This window comes from Dipodomys ordii, unplaced genomic scaffold, assembly GCF_000151885.1.
Source record: "Dipodomys ordii isolate 6190 unplaced genomic scaffold, Dord_2.0 Scaffold119, whole genome shotgun sequence".
Taxonomy (NCBI): Eukaryota; Metazoa; Chordata; class Mammalia; order Rodentia; family Heteromyidae; genus Dipodomys; species Dipodomys ordii.
This window is the reverse complement of record NW_012267335.1, coordinates 4,806,126-4,831,161: the sequence shown is the minus strand read 5'-3', so window position 1 is coordinate 4,831,161 and position 25,036 is coordinate 4,806,126. Positions and strand designations below refer to the sequence as shown.

Sequence of the window (25,036 nt, the reverse complement as noted above, 5' to 3'; positions counted from 1 at the left end):
CATGTAATTTTCTCTTTTGTAGAGAAAAGGAAAAAAATTCCAATGTTGATTGAAGGCCCTTTAAACAATGAATTCAGATGAGCAGGCCCAGCCCCATCAGCCAGAGGGGAAGCGCAGGAATTAGCGGTGTCTGCTTCTAGAGTTGAACCAAATGTTCAAGGCAAACTAAGACAATGAAAATAGCTTTTATTAATCCTTAGGAAAAACGTGTACACAGAATGCACTTGTCAGGCAAGGTTTTCATAAAGCTAAGGATGTTCCTCCTGAAGTCAGTGCTGAGTAGAGAAAGTCTCAGGAGGTATTCAGTGTGTCTAGTTCAAAGCAAGAGCCTAGAGGTAGTGCTGGCAACATGTGCTAAGTTAGTATTAAGTCAGTGTAAGTCCTGGTTCTCTGTGTTATTAAAACGTGTGGAAGGTGCAAGAGCAGTGGAGTCTGGATTAGCTGGGACGTGCAGCAGCAGGGTTACTGCTGCTGTCAGAGGGCAGAGCTTGTGCTGCCTGTAGGCCGGTGAATGTCCCTGGGAGGGAGCCTGTAGGGGGCGTGGCCAAGGCTGGGGTCTAGGAGGGAAGTCAACATTGTATAGACTGTATTAAAGCAGTTCTGTGGGCTCAGAGTTAAATCATCTCTCAGTAGTAAGCATGCAAAGTTCTTGAACTGATTTAAAGTGGGAAAACAGCTCCACTGTAAGTTGGTTCAGGGACTCTTGATAGCCGCTATAAGGAAGAACAAGCAGCATCTGCCCCCAGCCCCTCACCTGAGGTGGCTGGGGGTGGCCACAGACTGGAGATCTGCTTGTAAGGAAAAGTCATGAGAAATGTAAAGTGCACGGTATTGGTGTTAGCATTAGAATCTCACAGTGATCCTTTAAGCTGCCTCAATAACCCGTATGCAAAGAAGGCATTCTTTAGGAAAAAAACACTATTTGAGATTTGTCTTCCAGAGCAGTGTAAGCACAAGCAGTTCTGGGAATGGGATAACCACTCTGGAAAAACTATATGAAACTTGAAGAAAATCACACATCATTTGGTCTTGAGAAACTATCAATGTATTCAAATGTCAGATATGCTGCAGTATTGCCCAGTGATTCTTCCACATTTGCTTTTACAGCTGCCCAACAGAACACCTCTGAAAGTGAATCAGTCATTTTTGTGAACTGAATATAAAACTGCCAACTAGGTGGATGTGGGTCTCAGATACTCAAGTAGCTGATGGATGCACACACCATGCAGAGGCTTTACTGCACTTGCTCTGTACAGCAGCACACACATTTTATTATAAAATCACCACCTATCTTATTGGATTGACATAGAAGTAGAAAGCCCAGTAACTGAAGCCAGCAACTGATTTTTTCCAAATCAGTGAGGTTGCTTCACAGTACTTTGTTCTGTAAAAGAAACCCAAACTACCTTCAACTATTAAAACTAACTTGTAATGACATCCATCTCAAATCTGATGTGTAACTTGCCACTCTTTTATTCTAAATACAAAGACTGTTTTCCCCCCTCATAAGAAAGACTAAAATAAATCTCCAAGAACAGGGTTGCAGGTCTGTTGGAAGCTGGGGCAGGTGGACAGGGTGTGGCACACTCCCTCTAGAGTCGGGACCTCTCCCCGGGATGACTCGAGCTCAAGAGCAGCGCTCAGTCCTTGCGCACCCTCCGCTTGCGCAGCGACTTCACCGGTCCGTCCCCAGAGCCCGTGCTCTCGTCTGCTTCTTTCATCTGCAGAAAGCAATTTTGGAAACATTTAACAGTAAACAACATCCTTGGTGCTGTGTGGGCCTGATGAAGTGTCTGCAAGCACCGTGTACACCGTGTCTCTAAAGGTGGCACTTAGTGTCACATCAGAGTTAGTGAGGAGGCGCTAAGCAGCGGTGGGTGGTCAGTGCAGTATTTATCTGCTGACTCGCTTTGTCCAGAGCATTTTTCAGAAATTTTAGTACACAATTCTGCCAGACAAACTAGAAGAGAGGAAAAGAAATGAAAATACCCAATTTAATGCTTTCTAGGTTTTCCTTTTTCTTTTCTCAGAATGTGATTGTACACCACACAGACATCTGGAGCAGAGTATTTTATAATTTTATGAGTTATTTTCAGCTCAGGAAAGGCTAGAAGGTGGAAGTAAGTTACATGAAGTGTTTTGAGATGTGCAGGTAAGCCGGGACGCATGGGAGCATGTCTGAAGCAATGCCAGACGTCTTACCCTACTCCTCTGTACTTGGACATTTCTACTGGACAGTAGGTCCCAAAGTCTCTCAAAACTCTAAGATAGTTGAGACTAGTCACCAGGGATGTGTACTGAGCAAGCTTCAGAACACAAGCCAACAGCACCGAGCACACTTGACACACCAGCAGGGCAGCACTGGCCCTACTGGGCCACAGCCACTCTGCAGGGCTGGAGACGCAGACCACACCGGCTCCTGGCTTCTGTGCTCAGCCATACCCTGCCTGACTGGAGATGAAAAGGCCCTGTGGACACTTCCATCTTCTGTCAGGTCACAAAAGGAGTGCGTTCATTGGAAGATTTGAAAGCACACTGGCAGGTGTTGCTCATCTACTCAGCGGATGGTATATTTCAAAAATGTTTCAAGACATGTATTTACAAAAGCCACAGAATTATCTTGTATCCATAAGGATTGTGTTTCAGATACCCAAATAGTCTGTGTACTGAACTCAGGGCCTTGCCTGGCTTTTTCACTCAAGGCTGGTGCTTTACCATGGATGCCACACCTCTACTTTTGGCTTTTTGTTGGTTTGAGATGCAACTCTTATGGACTTTTCTGCCCTGGCTGGCTTCGAACAGCAACAATCAGATCTTAGCCTCCCAAGTAGTTAGGATTACAGGTATGGGCCACCGGCGTCCGGCTCTGTTTTTCAATGAAATGTGCTAATGACAGAGTCATAGTTTTGTACTGACTTGGCACTACCCTTTACGTTTCAATAACACAACACAATGCATTGTGTTTCTGCTCTCCTGCTTTTATCAGTTTCAAAACTATGAAAGCTCATGAAATTTGGCAAAAATTTATTCTCAAACTGGATGCTGTTTTGGTTGAGACAGCGTGTGTGTGTGTGTGTGTGTGTGTGTGTGTGTGTGTGTGACAACTAAATCTAGAACTTTCTTTTCTGATAGAAGGGTGCTTACCTCATCCTCTGATCCGGACTTATTGGACTTATTCCCTTCTTCTTGCCCTTCTATGATTTCAATTTCTTCCTGACTCCTTTCCTCAGGTTCACCTTCCTCCTCTAGAATGTACATTTTATTAAAGGCAAAGACTTAGTGAATTAGAGTTTTGCTATTGAAAAGTAGATACGATAAAGAAAATGTATTTGAATTCCAAAATTTAAAACCAGTTTCTTCCTTTCAGAGTTAAAAAAAATAAATTTCAAGTACTTCATATTTTTTTTATAAGTAACAAAGATCCTTTGTGTGGCAAGGAACAGCTTTCTAGAATTGTATATGAAAACCCAAGAAACGGTTGTCTTTCCTGTGCTTAGTAACTGTAATATTAATAGTAACTCTCCCTTCATGGTCAGTGATCGTTCATTTTTACCATGCCAATGGCCTGTGTTTACATGCTTGCACTGTGTGCACACTGTCTGGTGTTTTCTATGTGTGTACCGGGTGCACGCTGTCTGGTGTTTTCTACACATGTACCACGTGCATGCTGTCTGGTGTTTTCTACGCATGTACCAGGTGCACGCTGTCTGGTGTTTTCTATGCATGTACCAGGTGCACGCTGTCTGGTGTTTTCTACACATGTACTGCATGCATGCTGTCTGGTGTTTTCTACGTGTGTACTGGGTACACGCTGTCTGGTGTTTTCTATGCATGTACCGCATGCACGCTGTCTGGTGTTTTCTACCTGGGTACCACGTGCACGCTGTCTGGTGTTTTCTACCCGTGTTCCGCGTGCACGCTGTCTGGTGTTTTCTACCCGTGTTCCGCGTGCACGCAGTCTGGTGTTTTCTACCCGTGTTCCGCGTGCACGCTGTCTGGTGTTTTCTACCCGTGTTCCGCGTGCACGCTGTCTGGTGTTTTCTACCCGTGTTCCGCGTGCACGCTGTCTGGTGTTTTCTACCCGGGTACTGCATACACGCTGTCTGGTGTTTTCTACCCGTGTTCCACGTGCACGCTGTCTGGTGTTTTCTACCCGTGTTCTGCGTGCACACTGCCTGGTGTCCTCTGCTCACTGACTTATTTGGTTTCCACTCTGCACTTCAGCTCAGTCACCTCACCACAGAGCACAGGACACCTGCCCCAGGAGCTGTGGAACGTGGGGGAGGGGGACGGGGGAAGTAGGGGGGGGGAGGAACATGCTCATGTATTCCGCATACACACGTGCAGAACATGGTGGACACAGACCTTCTAGAACAATTCTCTTGTCATACTCCAGTATTTCCTAGAGAGCACCTCATAAATCCCTCTTAAGTTCATGGAAACAACATACTAATAAGCATTACAGGTTACAAAGAAAAGGTGCTGAGAACAAACTAAAAAAACTTACATATGTACATGTGCATGTGCAGGTACATGTATGTAAACATGTAGTTTTCTTTTTAGATAGTTTTTTTTTGCTGGATGCCAGTGATTTATACCTATAATCCTAGTTTCTCAGAAGGCTGATGTCTGGAGGATTGAGTTTGAGGCCAGCCAAATCTGTGAGACTCTACCTTTTGTTAACAAGAAAAACCAAGCTGGAGGTGTGGGTCAAGTGGTATAATACCAACTCATGAGCAAGAAAGCCAAATGAGTGAGGTCCTGAGTTCAAGCCCAGGTACAGGAATAAGAAGAGAAAGATGGTTTTTAAGTCACGCTGATATTGGCTGGTTTTATTTCTACGTAGATGTGCAAAAGGAGGTCTTGACAACTCAGTTCTAACACTGTCAAGTAGTTCAGTGTAAGGGAGAAGGAATGTATATATACATATATGTATGTATACATATATATGTATATATTCATATATATTCCAGCAGCATTCTCGGGAAACTATTCTACAGAAAAGACTACCAGATCCACAACAACCATTTGAAGATCTGATGTTGATTTCATTGCTGTGATCATCTGCCATCTACCTGTTTTTCATGTACACACCATCTACTTCTGTGCCTCCTCTACATTCTCAAAGGCACGCAAAGTCCCCTCACGAGGCCGTGGCCTGTGGGGTCTGTAACTGCTGGCCAGCGATGAGGCGTGGGGGCAGGGCTACAACTTCCTCCCGAATGAGCGCCCTGTCCCTGGAGCTCAGCTGTACAAGCTGCAGACAGACCGGCAAGCACACCGGCTGGTTATTTCAGGACGATACCCCGCTTGCACGAGTGGGGTCAGAACCCCGAAGGTAAGTCGCCATCACAGACTGACCTTTTTCAGGAACTTCACCATCACTTTGCTTTTTTTCCTCCTCCAAGTCTGCAGGTTGCTCTGGGGCGGCCTTCTCTTCGTGCACTTCCTGCTCAAGAGCTCCCTTTGTCTGTGGCTTACAGAGATCTGTTTTCATAGACGCTGCAACTTCGTATTTTTTCTGTTGTAGTTAAACATAGGCTATTTTTACTCAAAGCAAAGCACCACTTAAAAATGTTTTTTGCAATAAATAGCATACACAGTAAATCATTATTAAGATTTAGGAAATTTAGTTCATTGCATTTAAGAGTGAATTGCTCAATGCATAGAATGCCTAAACACAGGCAAACTGGAAAGAAAAGGAAAAGTTGAGGGGCATTTGTGTTCTTTACCTTTACTTTCCTTGGCCAACAGAACAAAGTAATCAGTGCGATTGGCAGCCCTGCTGTTACGAAGTAAATGAGCCAAAGCCACGGGCGCTCTTTAGCAGCCACCATCAGCTGTGTAAACACGCCAGGCTAGAGGGGGAGAAGCCAGCAAAGGTGTTACAAACCTGCATTGGGAAAGCCAACCACCAAAACGTGCATTCTAGCTAGCCATTTTTCCTGTCAGTCAAAAACAAGTCCTTCATTTTCACACTTTGTTAGGTTACATATTACAATAAGCATATAACTTAGTGAGATTTGAATAGGAACTGTGATACAACATTCATGGAAACTTATACCACAAGACAAGTGACTTCATTCCCTACTGAAATCTCAGGGTGGGTCTATTTCCATGCGTATATTATCTAGTTCATTTAGAAGTACACAACTCTACTTCTATACTTTGAAAACACTTATCACTAAAAACAAGACTCAGAATTACTGTGTCCTTTTCTCATATAAAGAAATTTCACTATAACCTTCAATAAGAAAACTGTCTATAAATAAATAAAAGCCAGGGCCATTGGCCATCAAAAAGAGTGTCCTTTGACCTGTTCTTTTGATGGCTGGTAGAGTGTCTGAAGAACCAAATTTCTTCATGGGTAATTGGTTCTTAAAGACACCTCCAAGATGCATTATGTTGAAATATTTAGCTTAACCTTTTCTGTACAGTCTAAGATTTGGGGCTAAAATGAAATAGTATTTAATCAAGTTAGATTTAAAAACTTATTCGCATTTCTGTGAAAAGTGGTTAACGTGGTGTAGACATTACTGCATTCTAGTTACCATTAAAGGGGTCATTTGTGTAACAGAGCCAGGAGGGTGGCTGGCCTGTTACTACCCTACACATACCTCATTAGCATTTGCTACTATTAGTTTTACTCCCCAGCCCTCTGTGGCCCAGTGATCTGCTGTTTCCTTTTCTGAACAGATGATAAAATTATCAAAGTAGATGTCAGGGGTCATCGACCAAAGCTCTAAGCCAAGAGCTCGAAAAGAAGTCAGAAGAAATGGATGATCATCTTCAAAATAATCGGGATTGGGAACTTTTTGAGGACTCCAGATTCCCTGAAAGAAACAATAATTGGAGACATTAATAATAAAACAACTATAAATACTTCTTGAGAAACAGCTGCTGATGAATGACTTTAAATTCTGCAAAGGGAAAAAACAAAGTAAAATCCAGCATATATAAACATTTGAGTTGCACAAGTTACACTATGTTAGACTTTTTTTTTTTTTAAAGATTTAATGAAGTTGTTCAATGCTAGATGCTGTTCAAGTTGCCCAAGTCGGAAAGCTCCGCAGGCAGACATCCACCTGTGTCCAGACAGACTTGGCTTGAAGTCCGGTGCACCTCAGAATCACTGCTCAACACACACACAGCTCCATCAGCTCCAAAGCCACTGCACTGCCAGTCAAGCCAGACCCCTTCAGCAAGGTGGGGGCTCATGCTGCCGTCAGACACTTCTACTGCGCCAGGCCCTGGGCCAGTGGTGGTCCAGACAGACCTGGCTTCTGCCCTGTGGCATTTAAAGTCATGACATGAATATGGGACCCAAGAGATGAATACTCCAGAGACAGCAAGAACTGGGAGATGCAGATGCACGTGTGATGTCAGAAAATGCCATTGGATAATCAGGAAGATGAAACTAGGTCCAATGAACAGTATCAACAGTTTTAATATGGAAAAACCCGGATGTAATCAAAACATGTCTGGCTAATATTTTTAAAATTCTGAATTGCAGCAGCACTAAACAAAAACAAAATAAAACTATGGGCACTACTGATGACAACGCGCTGAGAGTCTTCTGGGTTACCAGTCATTTTTTTACTTCTAAATGAGAACTTTATTCCAAGGGTGAGCTTGCTTGAGTACTGGGGAAGAATATAATACAGAGTGATCTATCTTCTGTTCTTAATTAGCCTACAAAATTATATGAAGAATGCTTTACTGTGTAAACACAGATTACATGAGGTCAATTTCCTTCAACTTCATGAAGTTGCGTGTCAGACTTCTAACACAGTGTGAGGGATTGCTGGGTGACTAGGAGCAGATAACCACAGGCAGACGGGGTACCTGGTAGTCGGGGTTGCTGACCATCGGCGGCCTCCACACACCCTTGTACTTCGGGTTGTCAATCATGGGCGGCTTCCACTCACCGCATCCGATGTGACAGGCTGGGTTTGGCATCCGAGGCGCCTCCCACTCCCCGTCCAGGTCTTCATTCCTGAGAAAAGGACAACAACAAAGCAGGCATCACCATCCAGGCTAGTGGGAAGAAGTGGGGAGAAACACCAGAGCCATGAGCCCGGGGAGAGAGCGCGCACCAGTCATCTGGTTTCACAGCGTTCGGATTCGGGATGAATTTTGGTTCATCATCAAGCCAGCCTTCAGGCTTAACAGCACTTAAGTCTTCTATCTGCACGGGTTCATTTTCATCCCTGTAAAATATTATGTTCATTAATAGTCACCCCACAACCTGGTAGAATGTGCATGATGAAGTTCAGAAGGCAGAAGGACGCAAACAAGGAAGGAAGGAAGGAAGGACAAGACGAGATAAGGGACAAGGCTCTGGTTAAGCACACTGATCTGAGTGAATTCTAGATTGCTTCTTAATACATTGAGGAAAAAAATAACAGCCACATATAATATTCATACATACACAATAAAGAGCAAACTAAAAATTTAAGTATATTAGTATTTTAGATTATGTTATTTTCTCCACAGCGCTGAAATTATAAAATATAAACAACAGAAAAATTCAACAAAATTAAAACAAAAAAAAACCACTTAAAAAAAAAAGCAAAAGGAGCCAGGTGCTGGTGGCTCAGGAGGCTGAGATCTGAGAATCAAAGTTCAAAGCCAGCAAGAAAGTGCATGAGACTATTACTTCTAATTAACCAGTAGAAAACTGGAAGTGGTGGTGCTGTGGCTCAAAGTGGTTGAGCACTAGTCTTGAGCAAAAGGAGCTCAGGGACAGACCCAGGCTTGGGGTTCAAGCTCCACACTAGCAGCAGCAGCAGCAGCGAGGACAAAGCAAAAGGAAGGGAAGTGCAAAATCCGTTTTAGGAAAGCATTTCACATAACAGTGAAAAGTGAGTGGCTTGGCTGTGAAGAAGAGGCCTCACTGGGTGGAAATGTCACTGACGCGGTCCACGTCCTGCTAGCCACGCCCAGTCGCGCCCTGCCACGGAGCCTCTGAGCTCTGCTCACCAGTCGTCCGGCTTGACCGCCGAGGGATCGGGGATTTTCGCCCTATCGTCCCACTCGCTGGGCTTTTTGTCGTTGGGGTCATCGATCTCTCTGGGAGGGTTAACTGGAGGAACCACATCTTCTAGTAGGCTTCCTTTGTTTACTACCTTTTGGTCAATTAATATTTCAAATGTGTCGTCTGGGCTCAACACTAAAGAACAATTTAAATGTTTTATAGTCATTATGGTAAGACATTTTAAAGAGAATATTCTAATGAATAAAATGACTTACGTTTAAATATCTCTACCCCAAATAAAACTAGACCCACCAATGCACTGCATCAAAATATGCTGAAATAACTAGAAATAATACTTTCTAAAATGAAGAAAAATGTTTTTAAACTGTATTTTTTCTAACCTAATGCTAACTCAGTTTGATACTCAGGATCTCTGTTTTGTTCCTTTATAGTTACAGAAGGAACCTAACAATTGTCTTTGAAAAAGGTTTTTACCCAATCTCAAACTTAAAAAATTTCAAGTACAACAGGAAGAGCTCACTTCCCACCCCCCACCCCGCCCGCCACCGCCACTTGAGGGCAAGCACTTCACCTTTTACACATCACCCCTGACCATGTTCGTGAACCTTTCCTCCAAACAAGGGCATCTCCTCTAGAAAGCCATTTCCTGCACTGGAATGGAATGGCCACACTGTTATCACTCACATACTCTAACATGATATGTCTTCTGGATCATTTGACACAGTCAGCTTCACACCTGCTAGCATGCTTGTCTCCAAGGAAATTCCAAAATTCCTCAAGCCAAAATTTTCGTAAGTAATGATGAAAGAACTTTTCCTTCTTGTGGATAAAATTTAGGTCTTTGGCAAGAATGATGGTAGAAATAACTGTGTAACATTTACATGCACATGTTACATGCACATTTGTAATCGCAGCACTTGGGAAGATGAGGTAGGAAGACCTCAAGTTCAAGGCCAGCCTAGAACACACATGTAGGCCCCCAGACTGGATTACATTGAAAGCCAAAAAGAACTCGGAAAACAGAAGAAGTGGATGCAGCCAGCAGACATCAAGAGGGTCCAGACAACCAGAGATACAGTTGAGTACTTTCAGAAGAACCAGTTCTAATGGAGTTCCAATCCACAGAGGTTTTCAGTCACGTAAGACCAAACTCTGCTACCCAACTCTAATTTCTACACAAACACAACACAGACACACACCCACTTTTTCTTCCTCCACCATTTCCTCATCTTTTTAGCTAAGATTATAAAAGCTACTTGGCAGCAACCAAAGCAAGATTGAAGTATAGCTAAGCATAAGATACGAACAAAACAACAAAAAACTGGGTCTTCCCAATTCAAAAAAAGCAATTTCTGAAGCAAGTCTCGAACAGACGTTGCAACTGAAATTTTTTGTTCAAATTACAGTTAAAACCAAAAAAGCACATTGCAGATATGCACATGTTAAAAACGGACTCCTGGGCAAATCCCAGCCGTAGCCAGAGGGTAAGCTGGAGACCCACCGGGCCACACACTGGTACCTTGTCTCAAAATCAATTCCCCCAAGAACCCTACAGGATAGTGTCTTTTAAGACAGCACCACAGATTTAAAAATGGCATTCAATGACTCAAACACAAAGATCAATGCTTTGGAGTGTATTAAAAGAAGAAAATGTTTAAGAGTCAGACTTGCAATTCAATTCCAGCCTACCATCCCTTCTCGCTCTAGGGCTACTTCATGCCTCCCATATGGTGGGGCAGATCAAATGATCATGAACACTATTTTCTTGCTTTCTAGTCCTTTCCTAACTGCTTGCATATTTTTGCCCAGAGGCCCACTGGAACACAGCAAGTTGAAGATCTCTTAGGCTAAATGCTGAGGCCAGACGTGTTGCACATTTCACTGTGCTTGGTTTTGGGCTTTTAGAATATTTTTGTGGACTTCATTGGTTGAACACCTTTAATCTGGAAATGTGAAACGCTCCAAAATCCAAACAGGACATGCATTTGAGATTCTGCACATTCAGGTAAAGGTTACTCACTGGTCTAAGCCTGTTTCCTGTTGCTAAACATATTCACATTTATCATCTCTGCCTTGTACAGAAACTCCCCCTATATAACACTGAGATTGCCTCAAGTCAGTTTATCTTCATCCATAGTTGTCTTCTTTTTTCTGAGTTATTTTCTTTGGATAAATTGCTGAAAATGGAATTTTGGTTTCAAAGGAATAAAATTCTTAAGGCTAGTATACTACCAGTTTATCATCAAACTGGGCACTGACTTGACATAAAATAATAATATCACAAGATTTCTGCCATCGCAGAATTTGAAAGAAAACTCAAGTATCTAGTCTGTGATGGAGTTGAAACTTGAGAAAGGAAACTGCTTAGAGCCATTGTTAACGTCCTGCTCAAGTTCTGAAATGCTATGGTTTTAAGTAATTCGCTGTAACCGTACATACTTAGGAACTGAAAAACACTCCTCATGTGGTACTCTTCTGTCCTCAACACCATGTTAGACTCCCACTTACTTACGTCGAGCTATGCATGTTAACATGCGGTTGGCTCAATTATTCTCTCCAGTGTCAGCCAAGTGGCACCAGCACCACAAGGCAGGGCCTACCAGCCATCACTACTGCAGACAGTGGAGCCCCACCTTCTTACCCTGGCACTGAGGACCTCCTCTCCTGAGCCGCTTCACTTTCTGCTTCCCTGCCTTTCTGGCATCAGTGTCACGGGGGTAACATGTCCTGTCCCCTCCTTTCTTCTCCATTCCATCTCTGCTCAGGGACAAGGGCAGCATAGCCTTCTCTAGTCTCCCCACAGTCTGCAAGCTGGACACCATGTTGCCTTTGACCTCTGACCTGCCTCACCCAGCACGGCACCCTCTGTGGTGCTGCCCCTGCGTGCAGCCGTTTACCCACAAGACAAGCCTGGCACGAGTCCAGGCTCCTTCTGTCCCCACAGCACTTGCCACGAGTATATCTGTAGTCAGCACGTTTTCGCATCACCAGTGAATTAAAAGGATATACCAAGGGTATAAAGATGAGTCTTCCTGTCTGTAAAGAACTCTTTAAGATCTACATCTGGAGGTTTGGCATGTTTTTCTTCAAAAACTCCAGTTTTGGGGTGTTTATGTCTGAAGATAAAATGAAGTTTATAATCTTCTCCACATTTATCTGGTCCAAACATAATGGTATAGGATGTTTTATCATAAAAATTTTCCTTCAAAAAGAGATGAATGTTGGAATTAGTCTAGAATTAGAGAATTTAATGCTTTCTTTATTCTGTCCCCTGGGTAAAGCTCACTCTTGTACATACGCTAACAACACAGACACATAGGCTATGAGTAAATGACAAATGACAAAAGGATATGGATACGTGACAAACTTTGCTTGAAAATCGTTATTTTTGAAGCATATACCAGCCACTTCCTGAGAAGATGATGTTAAACAACATCATGAAGTAGCTTTAATTACTTGATGTAAATCTGCGTTAGTATTTCATGCAGAATCAATCATTAGAAGATAGTATATTTATAATCTTAAAGCTAAAAGGATTACTCTCTACTGTTGTTCAGGAAGGCATGAAAAAATGACCAATCTAAGCAGAAAATGGAAGATCCACCCCAAATGTATCCAGCCTGACATGCTGGTGAAGAGGTCTGGGATATAGATACTGGGTCTCTGTGTTAGGCTGCTGCATAAGCTTGCTGTGTGAGGCCCGGAGTGCATGCTTCTTTACCTTCTCTGAGTCTCCATGTTATTACCTTTGAAGGGTAGAGACAACAGTGCCTAATTTACAAGCTTTCTCTGAGGATTAGTTGGATAAGTCAGCCTTGCCAAATCAGCCACTAAACTTTTGCCACCAGCTCTGTCATTTTTACCTTCAATCACCAAAAACAAGGGCTTCAACATATCCTACAAGTGAGCCAACCAAAAGAGCCTTTAATCCACAGCAACTGCACAGGCATCTCAAGGATGACCCTTTTAGTTCATTCCTGTTATGTGCACAGTTCCTATTATACCCCTTCTCTACTGTGGGAGAATGTGGTAAGAAATCCCCCACACTTTAGGCATTCTTTTTTTTTTCCCTTGCCCATCCCGGGGCTTGGACTTTGGGTCTGGGTGCTGTCCTGGGGCTTCTTTTTCTCAAGGCCAGCACTATACCACAGCCCAACTTCTGGCTTTTTCTGAGCAGTTTATTGGAGATAAGACTCTCAAAGACTTCCCTGCATGGGCTGACTTCCAACCTCAATCCTCAGATCACAGCCTCCTGAGTAAGTAGGATTACAGGTGTGAACCACTGGTGCCCAGCCCAGGTGGTCTTAATATAAGTTCTTAGATTCTTAAGCTACTTCAACATGGAAAAGTTTCAATTAGCTATTTTCTGCACATTATTGGTCTTGAGTTAGTCCACCTTTTAACTTAGTTTTCTGCCTACTTAAGTTCTACTGCTTTGCTGTGTTACCTTGCTTTCCTAAACAAACATAATTCTTACTTTACAAAGTGCTGTAAATTGACCTTTCCACAGCATTAATATGCACCATGTCAGCATGTGTTTATAGTTGTGGCCAAGTTTTATCTTCTAAAATGGATGTATTCATGTAGCAGCTTCATATGGAACTCAAAGACAAACTGTAAAAACTACATAAACTAACAGAAAAAAAAACATTCAAGGTTCCTAAAGTTGAAAGTGAAGTTTTTAATTGTAACAATTATTCCTTAAAAATACTTACTAACTTTATTAAGGTTTTCTGAAGTATTAAAAGATCATACCAGAATCAAATCGTCAGTGTCTGCTAGTAGTTTAATGTATGCACCTCCACAATCAATACCTTCTTGAAAATTCACTTCATATCTACATGAAGGAAAAAGAACCATACTGCTGATAAATAAAAATTACTAATTGCTCTTTAAAATCTATGTAGCACTCATAACTCATTTAGACAGAAATGTTTTATATCACTCTATAGTAGTTCATATGTACAAAGCACACCTATAGGAAATTAACAAAAATGCTTTTCTACTATGTCATCTCAAGGCATACATATAAAGTATTATAAATAAGATGATTAGTTCAATTATATAATTCATTTAGTGATTCATTTAAGTAATAATTTTTTTCTAACAAAACTGTTGAGGATAAAATAACTTTAGATAAAACAAGAGTAAATTTCAAATTCTCAGTAGGCATATATTACCCATATTCCTTATAAATTCAAAACAAAAAACCAAAAAACCTACAACAGGGTTCAAAGAAATTGCTCATGATTTTTGATATTCTGAGCTTACTACTGAGTTATGTTCAATACACCTAAGTTATGTTCAATAAGTTATATACTTCATTAAATACCTCTAGCAAAGAGATTTCATATTGTCTGTCAAGAATATGGGAGTATTTGGTATCTAACAAGCTCAGATATATGTGAAATTATAGTTCTTTAACAGTAAAAAACCACTGAGTGTCTTCTCATGGATTTATAGCACTACAATTCTCAGCAAAATTTTTCTATTTTCTTGAAATAGTTTTGTTAAGACAACAAGCAAGAAATATAGTCTTGCTAAGATGACTTATAAATTTATAACAAGCAATTCAGTGCAGAAAAAACCCAGAATTGATTATTTTGTTTAATGAAATAAAACAAAAAGATGAAAATTGAAGAAATAATAAAAAATGATCATTTTAATAGATGATTAGTTTTAAGTCTTGCATATATAATGTTATTGGTTGTGTAGATAATGCCACCAATGGTAATTTGCTACTTGTAAATATCTGGTTGGGAATTGAATTGGTGAATTTGTTACTGGCAAGATGTAATTTAATACCAGCAATGACAAATGGAACATCAAACCAGCTAATCTTGTGAGAATGTAGAGACTAACTGCAGATGGCAAACTCAAAACTACAAGTTGTATTTTAGTGAGTAAATCCCAATATATAAATTTAGGAAATATGAGACAGTAAAGAAACATAATGCTTAAACAACAATAATTAAACAACAAAAGATCAGAATAACAGTGAGATCAAAGGAATTATTATAAGAATGTTAAAAATGAAACAGGATATTTATAAACAATAAAATCAAAGAGAACCCAACCAAAGTAGTAAATGAAGTCAAAGAGAAGTCAAATGAATACCAAGTAAATGCAAACAGCTAAATGAGATCAAAAGGAATACAACTAAACATTTAAAAAGAGATCAAAGAAACAAATGAAGAAATCAAGGCAAGACATGAAAAAAGGATCCTAACAGACATACAGACATTGTGAGAAAAAAAATTAAAAACAAAACCAAACAAACCCCCCTGAAACCTGGAAATGAAAACATAGTGGAAAGCACTTCCTGCAGAGTAGAGGAAATAGAAGGCTAACTTTTAGGTGTTGAAGACGTAGTAGACATGGAAAATATCTGACAAAAATACAGAGGTGAAAGAAATACAAAAGGATTTGCAAGAAATTACTAGTTTGGGCTCTAGCAAAAGAGCAAACATACAAATGATGGGCCTAGAGGGAGGTGAGGCGGTGATGGCTTAGGGCTTAGGTAACATACTCAACAAAGGAATAGAGAACTTGAAGAGAAAGCCAGGAACAGGAGGCGTTGAGAAAACCCTATAAAGCAAGAACGGAACTTTCCAAAATCATATTGTAGTTCAAACACCAAAAACAGAGAACAAGGAAAGCTTGTCATTTAATGGGAAAGACCATCAGAGTAACTAATGATTTCTCAACAGAAACATCATAAGCCAGGAGGTTATTGAAGCATTGCAAGTAAAAACTGCCAACTTAGAATACTCTACCAAGTGCAACTATCACACAAATTAAAGAACAATAAAAAAAATTCTATCATAAAAACTATAGCAATTTTTTCTTTTTCTTTTTTGTTGGTGAGGGGCTTGAACTTTGGGCCTGGACACTGTCCCTGAGCTCTTCAGCTCAAGGTGAGCACTCTACCATGTGAGCCACAGTGCCACTTCCAGTTTTCTGGTGGTTAATTGGAGATAAGGTTCTCATGGACTTTTCTATCCTGGCTGGCTTTGAACCATGATCCTCATATCTCAGCCTCCTGAATAGCTAGGATTACAGGCGTGAGCCACCGGTGTCCGGTGCCCAGCTTAAAGCAATTTAGTACGACTAAACCAGCACAACAGAAGGTACTCAAAGAAATCCTGCACACAGAAGAGGAAGATGAATGTAAACCTGAAGTTAAGGAGAAGAAAATCACATTGGATAAATAGACAAGCACAGGAAGAGCAGGAAAGAATCTAACACTATTTTTTTTAATGGCTGGAACTACTATACATCATGTCAATGAAGTACTCAATATCAATGGTCTCAATCCTCCAATCAAAAAAGAATTGTAAATTGGATAAAAAGGAAAAAGTTGACCATTTGCTGTCTACCAGAAACACACCTGACTGACAAAAACAACATTGGATTAGGAGAAAAGGCTGAAGAGTCCACATAAACATGGACCCTTGAAAGCAGCTAGGAGAGCTACAATCATATCTGATAAAGAAGGCTTCAAGTCAAAACCAGTGAAGAAAAGACAAAAAAGTCACTTCACATTAATAAAGGTGACTTACCACCTAGAAGATATAACAGCCGGGTATCTGTGGCTCGTGCCTATAATCCTAGCTACTCAGGGGACTGAGATTTCAGGATCACAGTTTGAAGCCAGCCCAGCAAATGTCTGTGAGACTCTTATCTCCAGTTAACTACCATAAAACTGCAGGTGGCATTATGGCTCCAAATGGTAGAGCACTAGCCTTGAGTGAAAAGGCTCAGGGACAGGGCCCAGGCGCTGAGTTCAAGCTCCACAACCAACAACAAAAACAAAAGACAGCAATTTTTAGCATCTATGCACTAAATGTTGGTATACTCACCTTTGTTAAACAAATGCTAGTGGATTTAAAAACACACATTGACCCTAAACACTGACAGTAGGAAGCTTCAATACTACACTTTTACTAGTAGATAGGTCATCTAGACCTACCTCAAAATCAACAGATTGAGATTTGATAATATCATATAACAAATGGACCTGACAGACATCTATAGAATGTTTTGCCACCAGTTGAACAATCACATTCTCCTTAGAAGCCCATGGAACTTTCTCAAAAACCAGTCATATCTCTAGGACATAAAGTAAGGTCTTGGAAAATGTAAGAAAGTCAAAAATGGATTTTTTTTCATACCAAAATACTGTATTCTTTCATACCATAGTGGAATTAAACTAGTGTAACAGTAGAATAACCTGCAGAAAATATTTAGCCACAACAACACACTTACTAGAGGGAAAAATTTAAAAATTTTTTGGAATCCAATGAAAATGAAAACACAACCCACCAGAACATTTGGAATAGAGGAAAGGCAGTTCTCAGAGATACGCTTATATCTATAAGCACCTATAGAAACAGAGAGATGAGAGCGATGTCTAAAATAAACACTTGAAAGATATACCTCAAATTTGTAGAAAAAAATGAACTAGCCAAACCTTAAACTAGCAGACAGAAAAAATAACAACTATAGAAGTCATGTGCAGTATACGTTCATGATTCTGTATATGTTTAAACAATTAGCAGTGCTCAATTCTGTACACTAGAAATTTGGATGCCTTTTTTTTTTGGTGCTGGTCCAAGGGCTTGAACTCAGGGCCGGGGCACTGTCCCTGAGCCTCACCTCCACTTCCTTGTTTTTTGTTTGTTTTTGTAGTTTTTTTGGAGATAAAGAGTTTCATGAACTTCCCTGACCAGGCTGGCTTCAAATTGCAATCCTCAGATCTCAGCCTCCTAAGGAGCTAGGATTACAAACAAGAGCTAATAATACTCATCTTGGAGTACTCACTTTGATAAAGATAACATGAAAATAATCCCAATAAAGTTCTTACTGACTGAATTCAACAACACATCAAAAATCTTGTACACCGTGAGAACATTGGGTTCATTCATGTATGCAAAATTGGCTTACCATAAACCAATAGAAATTATGCACTACATAAACAAGATAAAGGACAAAGATCATATAATCATCTCAACAATGCATAAAAGGCCTTTGACAAAATGCAACCTCCTTTTATGATAAAAAAATAGGAATAAAAGGAAAATATCTCAATAAATGCTATTTATAACAAACCTATCACCAACAGCTCACTAAATGTTGGAAAACAACCATTTCCTCTAAAATCAGAAATAAGACAAAGATGTCTACTTTCTACTCTTATTCAATATAGTGCTAGAATTCCTAGCCAAAGTAATAAGGCAAGAGAAAGAAATAAAGGGTTCCAAATGTGGAAAGAAGTTAAATTATCCCTATTTGCAGATGTTAAGATACTATACTTAAAAGATCCAATGATTCTACCACCAAACTCCTGCACCTTCACAGCAATGTGGCAGGATACAAAATCAACACACAAAAATGAGTGCCTTTTGTGTACTCCAAGGATGAACAGAATGAGAGGAAAATTTTAAAAAAATTCACAATAGCATCAAAAATAAAAATAAACAATTAAGGAGATGAAATATCTCTACAATGAAAACTATAAAACTTTGAAGAAATAAAGATGACAGTAGAATATGGAAATACCTACCATTTGCACTGATTGGCAAAATTAATATTACAATAATGGTCATATTGCCAAAGATGATCTATTGATTCAATGTAATACTGATCAAAGTTCCAATGTCATTCTTTATAGAAATGGAAAAATCAATCCTGAAATTTATACAGAAATGCAAAAGATCCTGGGTAACCAAAGCAATCTTCAGCACAAAGCCAATGTTGGAGGCATCACAAAACTAGACTTCTAATCATATTACAGAGTCAAATAGCATCACAGTTGCACAGAAACATATCAAACAGCCCAGAAATGAATCTGCAGTACCACAACTATATGACTTTTGACAAAGGAACCGAAAATAGATGCTGGAGAAACAATGGTCTCATCAACAAATAATGCTGGAATGACTGGATATCCACATGCGCAAGACTGACATCTACTTCTCATTCTGTATGAATATGAACTCCAAGAAGAACAAAAACCTTAATGCAAGATCTAAATGTTGAAACTACTACTGAAAAGAATAAGATAAATACTAGGACTTATTGGCATAGGAAGTTAACTTCCTGAATAGCTACTCTAGTAGCTCAGTTAACAAAACTGTTAGAACTAATAAAGAAACTCAATAAAGGTGGAGGCTATGCAGTAATCATATAAAAATCAAGTCACATTTTAATATATGAATAATGAGCATGCTGTAAAGGAAATAAGTCTCATTTAAGACACACACACACACACACACACACACACACACACGCAAATACCTCAGAATAAATTTAGCCTAAGAAGTAAATGATCTCTATAACAAAAATAATAAAACACTGATGAAATAAACTAAAAAGTACTGAAAAACAAATCACCCTATGTTCTTAGATTAGAAGGCTTAGCATTGCTAACATGTCCATTCTACCTGGAGTGACACACAGATTAAAGCAATCGCAATCAAAATACCAATAAAATACTTCATAAAAACCCACCCTACATGGAAGCTCCTGCCTGTTCAAAAAGCAGAGATCAGAAGGACTGCTGTTTGAGACCTGTCTGGGGGAAAGTTAGACAGGCTCATCTTAACCAAAATACTTGTGTAGTGCTATGTGCATTTAATCTTTTTTATGTGGGAAACATAAATAGGATTCATAGTCAGGCAAAATATGAAAGACTATTTAAAAAATAAGTAAAGCAAGAGATGGGAAGGGGAAATAAAGGAGGAGGCAACAATGCTTGATAAGAAATCTACTCATTACCTTGCCCATGTAATTGTAACCCCTCTGTACAGAAGTTTGACAACAACAAAAAAAAAAGTAAAGTGAAAAGGGCTGGGTGAGTGGCTGCTTAACAAGCACTGAGTTCAAATCCCAGTACCACAAAATACAACAGTCTTAAATTTCATATTGAACTATAAAGACCCCAAGGAAGCTTGAACAAACAGAATAAAACCGATACATTGCAATAGCAGATCTTGTCAAAGCATTCTACAAAATTATGTTTTAAAAAAGTAGCATGGAACTGGCATAAACAAAATGACACATATCCCAATGGAACAGAAGAGAGAACCCACAAATAAATCCGTGTATCTGTAGCCAATTTATCCTCAACAAAGTCACCGAAGAAATTCATTGTAAAAAGGCCAGGCTCTTAAATAAATGGTACTATGAAAAACAGAATACCCATATACTCAAGAATGACGTTACATCACATATTTTTCTATTTTAATAATTTCTGCATTTTCATACAAAATATATTTTCATGTTTTAAAGTATTTTACATAACTGGGTGCTGGTGGCTCATGCCTATAATCCTAACTACTCAGGAAGCTGAGATCTGAGGATCATGGTTCAAAGCCAGCCTGGGCAGGAAAGTCTGTGAGGCTCTTATCTCCAATTAAACACCAGAAAACTGCAAGTGACACTGGCTCAATGGTATAGCACTAGCCTTGAGCTGAAGAGCTGAGGGACAGCGCCCAGGCCCAGAGTTCAAGCCCCACAGCCGACCAAAAAGAAAAGAAAAGAAAAGAAATAGACCTAAATAGACGTTTCTCAAAAGAAGATAAACACATGACCAAAATGTAGCAAGTCATTATTCCTAAGGAAAATTCAAACCAAAACCACAAAGAACACCCTCCCAGTCAGTTTGAAATTGCTATAACACAAAAGACAAAAAGTAACAAATGCTAACGAAAGTCATCAAGAAGTACTACTAAGGTCAAATGTGAGTCTACTAAGTGCCTGTAACTATTTTAAATTTGTTCACATAGTGGGCATATGCTCTATTACATGAGTCAGTATTCAAAACTCATTGAGATGACTTACTGTAGACCAGATATTTTGAAGCATCACACTGATATATTCAACTAAGTACAATTGCTAGACTCTGGGAGGTCTCTTAAAACAAGACGGCACTCTGCAGGCACAGGAAGAACCAGCCATCAATCTAACAGAAGGGTCTGACGTGGCGGGGCTCTGGGGGCCATTTCAGGGAATGATGCTCCTGAGTGCCATCCCTGTCTGGCAGGAGGAGGGAGGTTTTGTTATGATGGGTGTGGTTTTCCTGTGGAGTCCAGCAGGACACAGGGCAAGCCCGGCCTCTGGCGCATGCCCACTCGGGGAGGAGCGAGGTCTCCTGACCCCATCCACACTTCCTTTGAAAATGAATCTACTGCTGCTGAATTTCTGCCAGCTTATCAGCAGTACTTGTGTTCCCTCTTGATTATATTTCAGTTAATATCCTAGTAGCAAGTAACTCTCAGAAAAAAGGTTGAAATTTAAAAAGTGACTACACTGTGCTGTATTATTTGGTGGCAGAAATGAATCTAATTTCATCATTAACTGGTTTTCACTGAATAACGGGTTGTGCATATATACATTCCAAGGTTTAACTAAATAAAACTGAAAAAAATAGAATCTTATGCCCAGCACTAAAGTCCAAGCTATCTTCAGATGCCAACTAAATCACATGAACCCAAATCCCGAAAAAGAGTGGTCACAAGCATACTACGACTTACTGAACGATCAAAGGTTTGTCTGCAAAGACAAAAGGCCTCTCCAAGGCGGCCGCCACCGCGTGGTGCTTCGCCCTGGACTTCAGCACGAGCCCCCGGTCTCCAGGAACCTGGTTTTCTTTCAACTCTTCTATTTCCCATCTTCCTAAAAAACAAAGAAAAGCAAGGTAAATTAAAACAGAAAATACTGATAATACGTATTTCCCAATAAGCTGTAAACTATGTATTTTTCATCAATACTGATATAGCAAAAATAAAACCATATTATAAGTCAGGAAATATCTGATATGTTGTGTATGCATCTCTCTTCGCCTCCTCTTTTCTCTTCTCCCCACTTCCTTTGCTCTCCTGTTCTCTTTTCCCATATCAGAAGCTGGTTTCAGGGCTGAGTGCAGTGGTACACTCCTGTAATCCCAACAAACATAGGAAATGCAACATTATGGTCCCAGGCTGGCCCCAGGCAAAAATGAAATGTCTCATCTGAAAAGTCCAAGCTAAAAGCGCTGGAGACCTAGCTCAAGTGAAGAGTGCCTATCTAGCAAGCCAATGGCTCTGGGCTCAAGCCCCAGTACCATAAAAGGGGGGCCCATTTCCTTAGATAAAATTATGAAAAGGCACAACCACCAAATACTAAAGTATCTGATTAAGGCACTGGAATGAAAATGGGTAACTTTAGTTTTCTCTAACTAGCACGCATGTGGTAACTGTGGTTTGTTTCAGAGGGTGGCAACACTGGATTTCTAGGGTGACATGTTAAAGCGGCCTGCAGACCACTGTGACCTTCCCGCCTCAGTTCATGTTGATTGAGCGTGTCCGCGCCTTTGCTGTCAGCGTCATCAGCGGTACGCTTCATCCACACAAGCGTTCCCAGGCTAGCTGGCCAGGCAAGCAGCTCACTTCCACTTGGGGGCTTAAACACTAAATTCCCAGGCACGGAAGGTGATGTGGAGGATGCTCCTGAGGTGAGGATGCCCCTGGCCCAAGCATGGCTGCACAGAACCTAAAGTCAGGTGGCTCAAGTGGTCAGTTCACAAAAGTAGAAACAAATACACTGAATCTAAATGTTAGGGGACATGTGTCAATGGGTTCTTACGAAGTACAAATGAAAAGCAAAAATCCCCCGTGTTCCTGGAAAAACAAAAGCCTGCAAAGCACCGGGGCACAGATGCTGGGAGCTGGGCACTGTGTCTGGAAGGCCGCACGTTCACCGGCTGCTGGGGGGGGGGGGGTTTCAGGCAGAACAGACGAGCTGAGTACAGACCCTGCTTCCCCAGGGAAATGCCCCTTTTTGCAAGTGGATTCAGGCTAGATGTGGCCTTGCTTGCTGTGTGCACATGGAGGGTTCCCCCCAGATGCCAACGTCCCTAGGCGGAGGACGCACAGCAAGCAGGCCTGGCGTTGGGCTGGCACGCAGGAGATGGCTGAAATCTGCACATGCCACACTGCCACTGGTTTTGCTCCTGTTCTGAGGTAACCCATGCTGGGGTCTGAACGGAAAGCTACACACTTACGGCAATGCGGCCCTGGACGGACAATCCCACCCCAGGTCACCTTGAGAACAGGCCTGCTTTCCCTCAGCACAGTGAGAAGGCTGGCTTTAGGCTAGAAGGAAGGGGACCCTGATTCTAGGGCATTTCTTTCTGCAGCTAAGCCTGAAGACCCAGCAGACAGCTGTCGGCCTGCAGCTGTGGCTCCGGGGTGACCATGTGTCTCATGCTGTCCTTAATTAGGCTCTGTTTGGTACTCTCTAGGAGAATGGTCATTTGGTGTGGGTGTGCCCAGTGGGGGGTGCCCCAGCCGAGCAGAGCCTGGGCACACTGCTCTGGGAGATGCAGAGACTAGCAGTTATGGAGGGAAATTCAGTGCTGTGCTAGACACCCAGGTGTCAGGCTAAAAGGAGATTTCCACCCATGTGGAAGAGCAGCAGACTAAGAGACTGGGCACTGGAGCACAAGGCTCGACAGGGAGCTGGTACACTCTGCATCAGACAGGTGACAGCTGATAGGCAAATAAATACTTTACCATCATATATAGAAATCTCTGAATCCATATCATCTTTCTTTGCTTTTGATAAGACCCACCTGTAAATAAAGTTGAAAAAAAAGTTGGCTTTGAAAAATAAGATTAGATGCTTTGCATATTAGAAATACAGGAAAATAGTGTCCAATACAGTCATTGTTCACATAAAAATAAGTCTGTGCGAGGAGGATGGACAAGGATGCCTGTGCACCGCCTGCAAGGCTGGACCTAAACCAGAGCTGGAATGTGCAGTCTGCCTGCAGCGCGCAGCAGGAAGCCGCTCACAGCGCAGCCCTGGAAGGAGCTTGCTGTTTCCTGGGACAGGGTCTGGCACATCGTAAGCACTAAGCATTAATCATTCTCTTACCATTTCTTAGGCTGGAAGAATAACCCAAATTGGTCATCTGAATTTAAGTTGTATTTGTCCTACGGGATACAAAATGCATCTGTAGCTTCCTGTACGTAGCCAATCAAATTAAGCCTTGTCTTATCTATTACATAAATATGGAACAAAAAGCTGTCAAAAGCAAGGAAAACGTTCTCTAAATGAATACTCACCCAGCCAACTTTCCACTATCAAATGTTTCTGTAAAGTATACTTCTCCTATAGGTTGAGGTGTCTTATATTTAAAAACCTAGAAAATAAGATTTTGAGAATTCAGAGTTACCCTCTCACAGGCATGTTAATGAAGCAATCTTGCAAGCACACACCACACATGCACATCATACCGGCATGAGGCGGCCGGGCTGTCCTAGCTATGGTGACAGCACAGAGCAATGCATGGTGACAGAAACGTGCGTGCAGCCAGAGGACACACTTCACATAGCCTTAGAACCCCAATAAGTTAACAGTATGTGGGGATTAAAAGTAATTAGGAGCACGCCAGGCAAGGTGGCTCATGACTGTAATCTCAGCTACTGAAGAAATACAGAAAGAAATACAGACTGGTTCAAGGTAAGCCAAGGCAAAAGGTTCACCGTGTGGTAAATGCCTGTCAACCCCAATTACATCGGAAGTATAAATAGGAGGATCATGGTCCAGGCTGACCCAGGCAAAACTTTGAGACCCTATCAGAAAAATAAAGAAAGCAAAAGGGCACAGAGACACGGCAGAGGGGCTTTCTACCAGGCATGAGACCCAGAGTTCACGTCCCAGTACTTCCCCAAAAATTATAATAGTAAAGGGTCCTCACAGTACCCCTGGGGGGAGTACTATCTTGGATGCTCACAGTACCCCTGGGGGGTGCTATCCAGGATGCTCACAGTACCCCTGCGGGGGTGCTATCCAGGATGCTCGCAGTACTCCTGTGGGTCTTGTGAGGAACAGCATGCCGCCACCCACCTCTGGGCTAGGTGTGGCCTCCTCAGCATCCATCTCCTCTGAGTTTTCACCGAAGTCTTCCACCTCCACACTGTCGTCAGCAAAGTCCGCATTGGCCGAGATGAAGAGAAGACCCAGGCACAACCCAAGGCCTCGGAAACGCAT

General features: G+C 41.3%; 1 protein-coding gene across 1 annotated transcript; it reads right to left on the bottom strand.

Annotated features, from left to right (window-relative positions):
- Window positions 1–1,548: 1,548 nt before the first annotated feature.
- Clgn (calmegin) lies at window positions 1,549–25,036 on the bottom strand. Its single transcript, XM_013029525.1, has 14 exons — window positions 24,893–25,036; window positions 24,109–24,185; window positions 23,554–23,612; window positions 21,535–21,676; window positions 13,754–13,835; window positions 12,008–12,200; window positions 8,983–9,172; window positions 8,097–8,210; window positions 7,846–7,996; window positions 6,618–6,833; window positions 5,733–5,858; window positions 5,362–5,521; window positions 3,145–3,245; window positions 1,549–1,721 (listed from the first exon to the last, which is right to left on the bottom strand). The coding sequence occupies exons 1-14, from the start codon at window positions 25,034–25,036 to the stop codon at window positions 1,641–1,643; spliced, it is 1,836 nt and encodes a 611-aa protein (XP_012884979.1). The 3' UTR covers window positions 1,549–1,640.

Excerpts from the sequence above, each read along its gene's own strand:
- Clgn (XM_013029525.1), bottom strand. The coding sequence starts at position 25,036 with ATGCGTTTCCGAGGCCTTGGGTTGTGCCTGGGTCTTCTCTTCATCTCG. Across the intron at positions 23,613-24,108 it reads GATAGTGGAAAGTTGGCTGG|GTGGGTCTTATCAAAAGCAA; the intron begins GTGAGTATTCAT and ends CTTTATTTACAG. Across the intron at positions 1,722-3,144 it reads AGTCCGGATCAGAGGATGAG|ATGAAAGAAGCAGACGAGAG; the intron begins GTAAGCACCCTT and ends TGCTTTCTGCAG.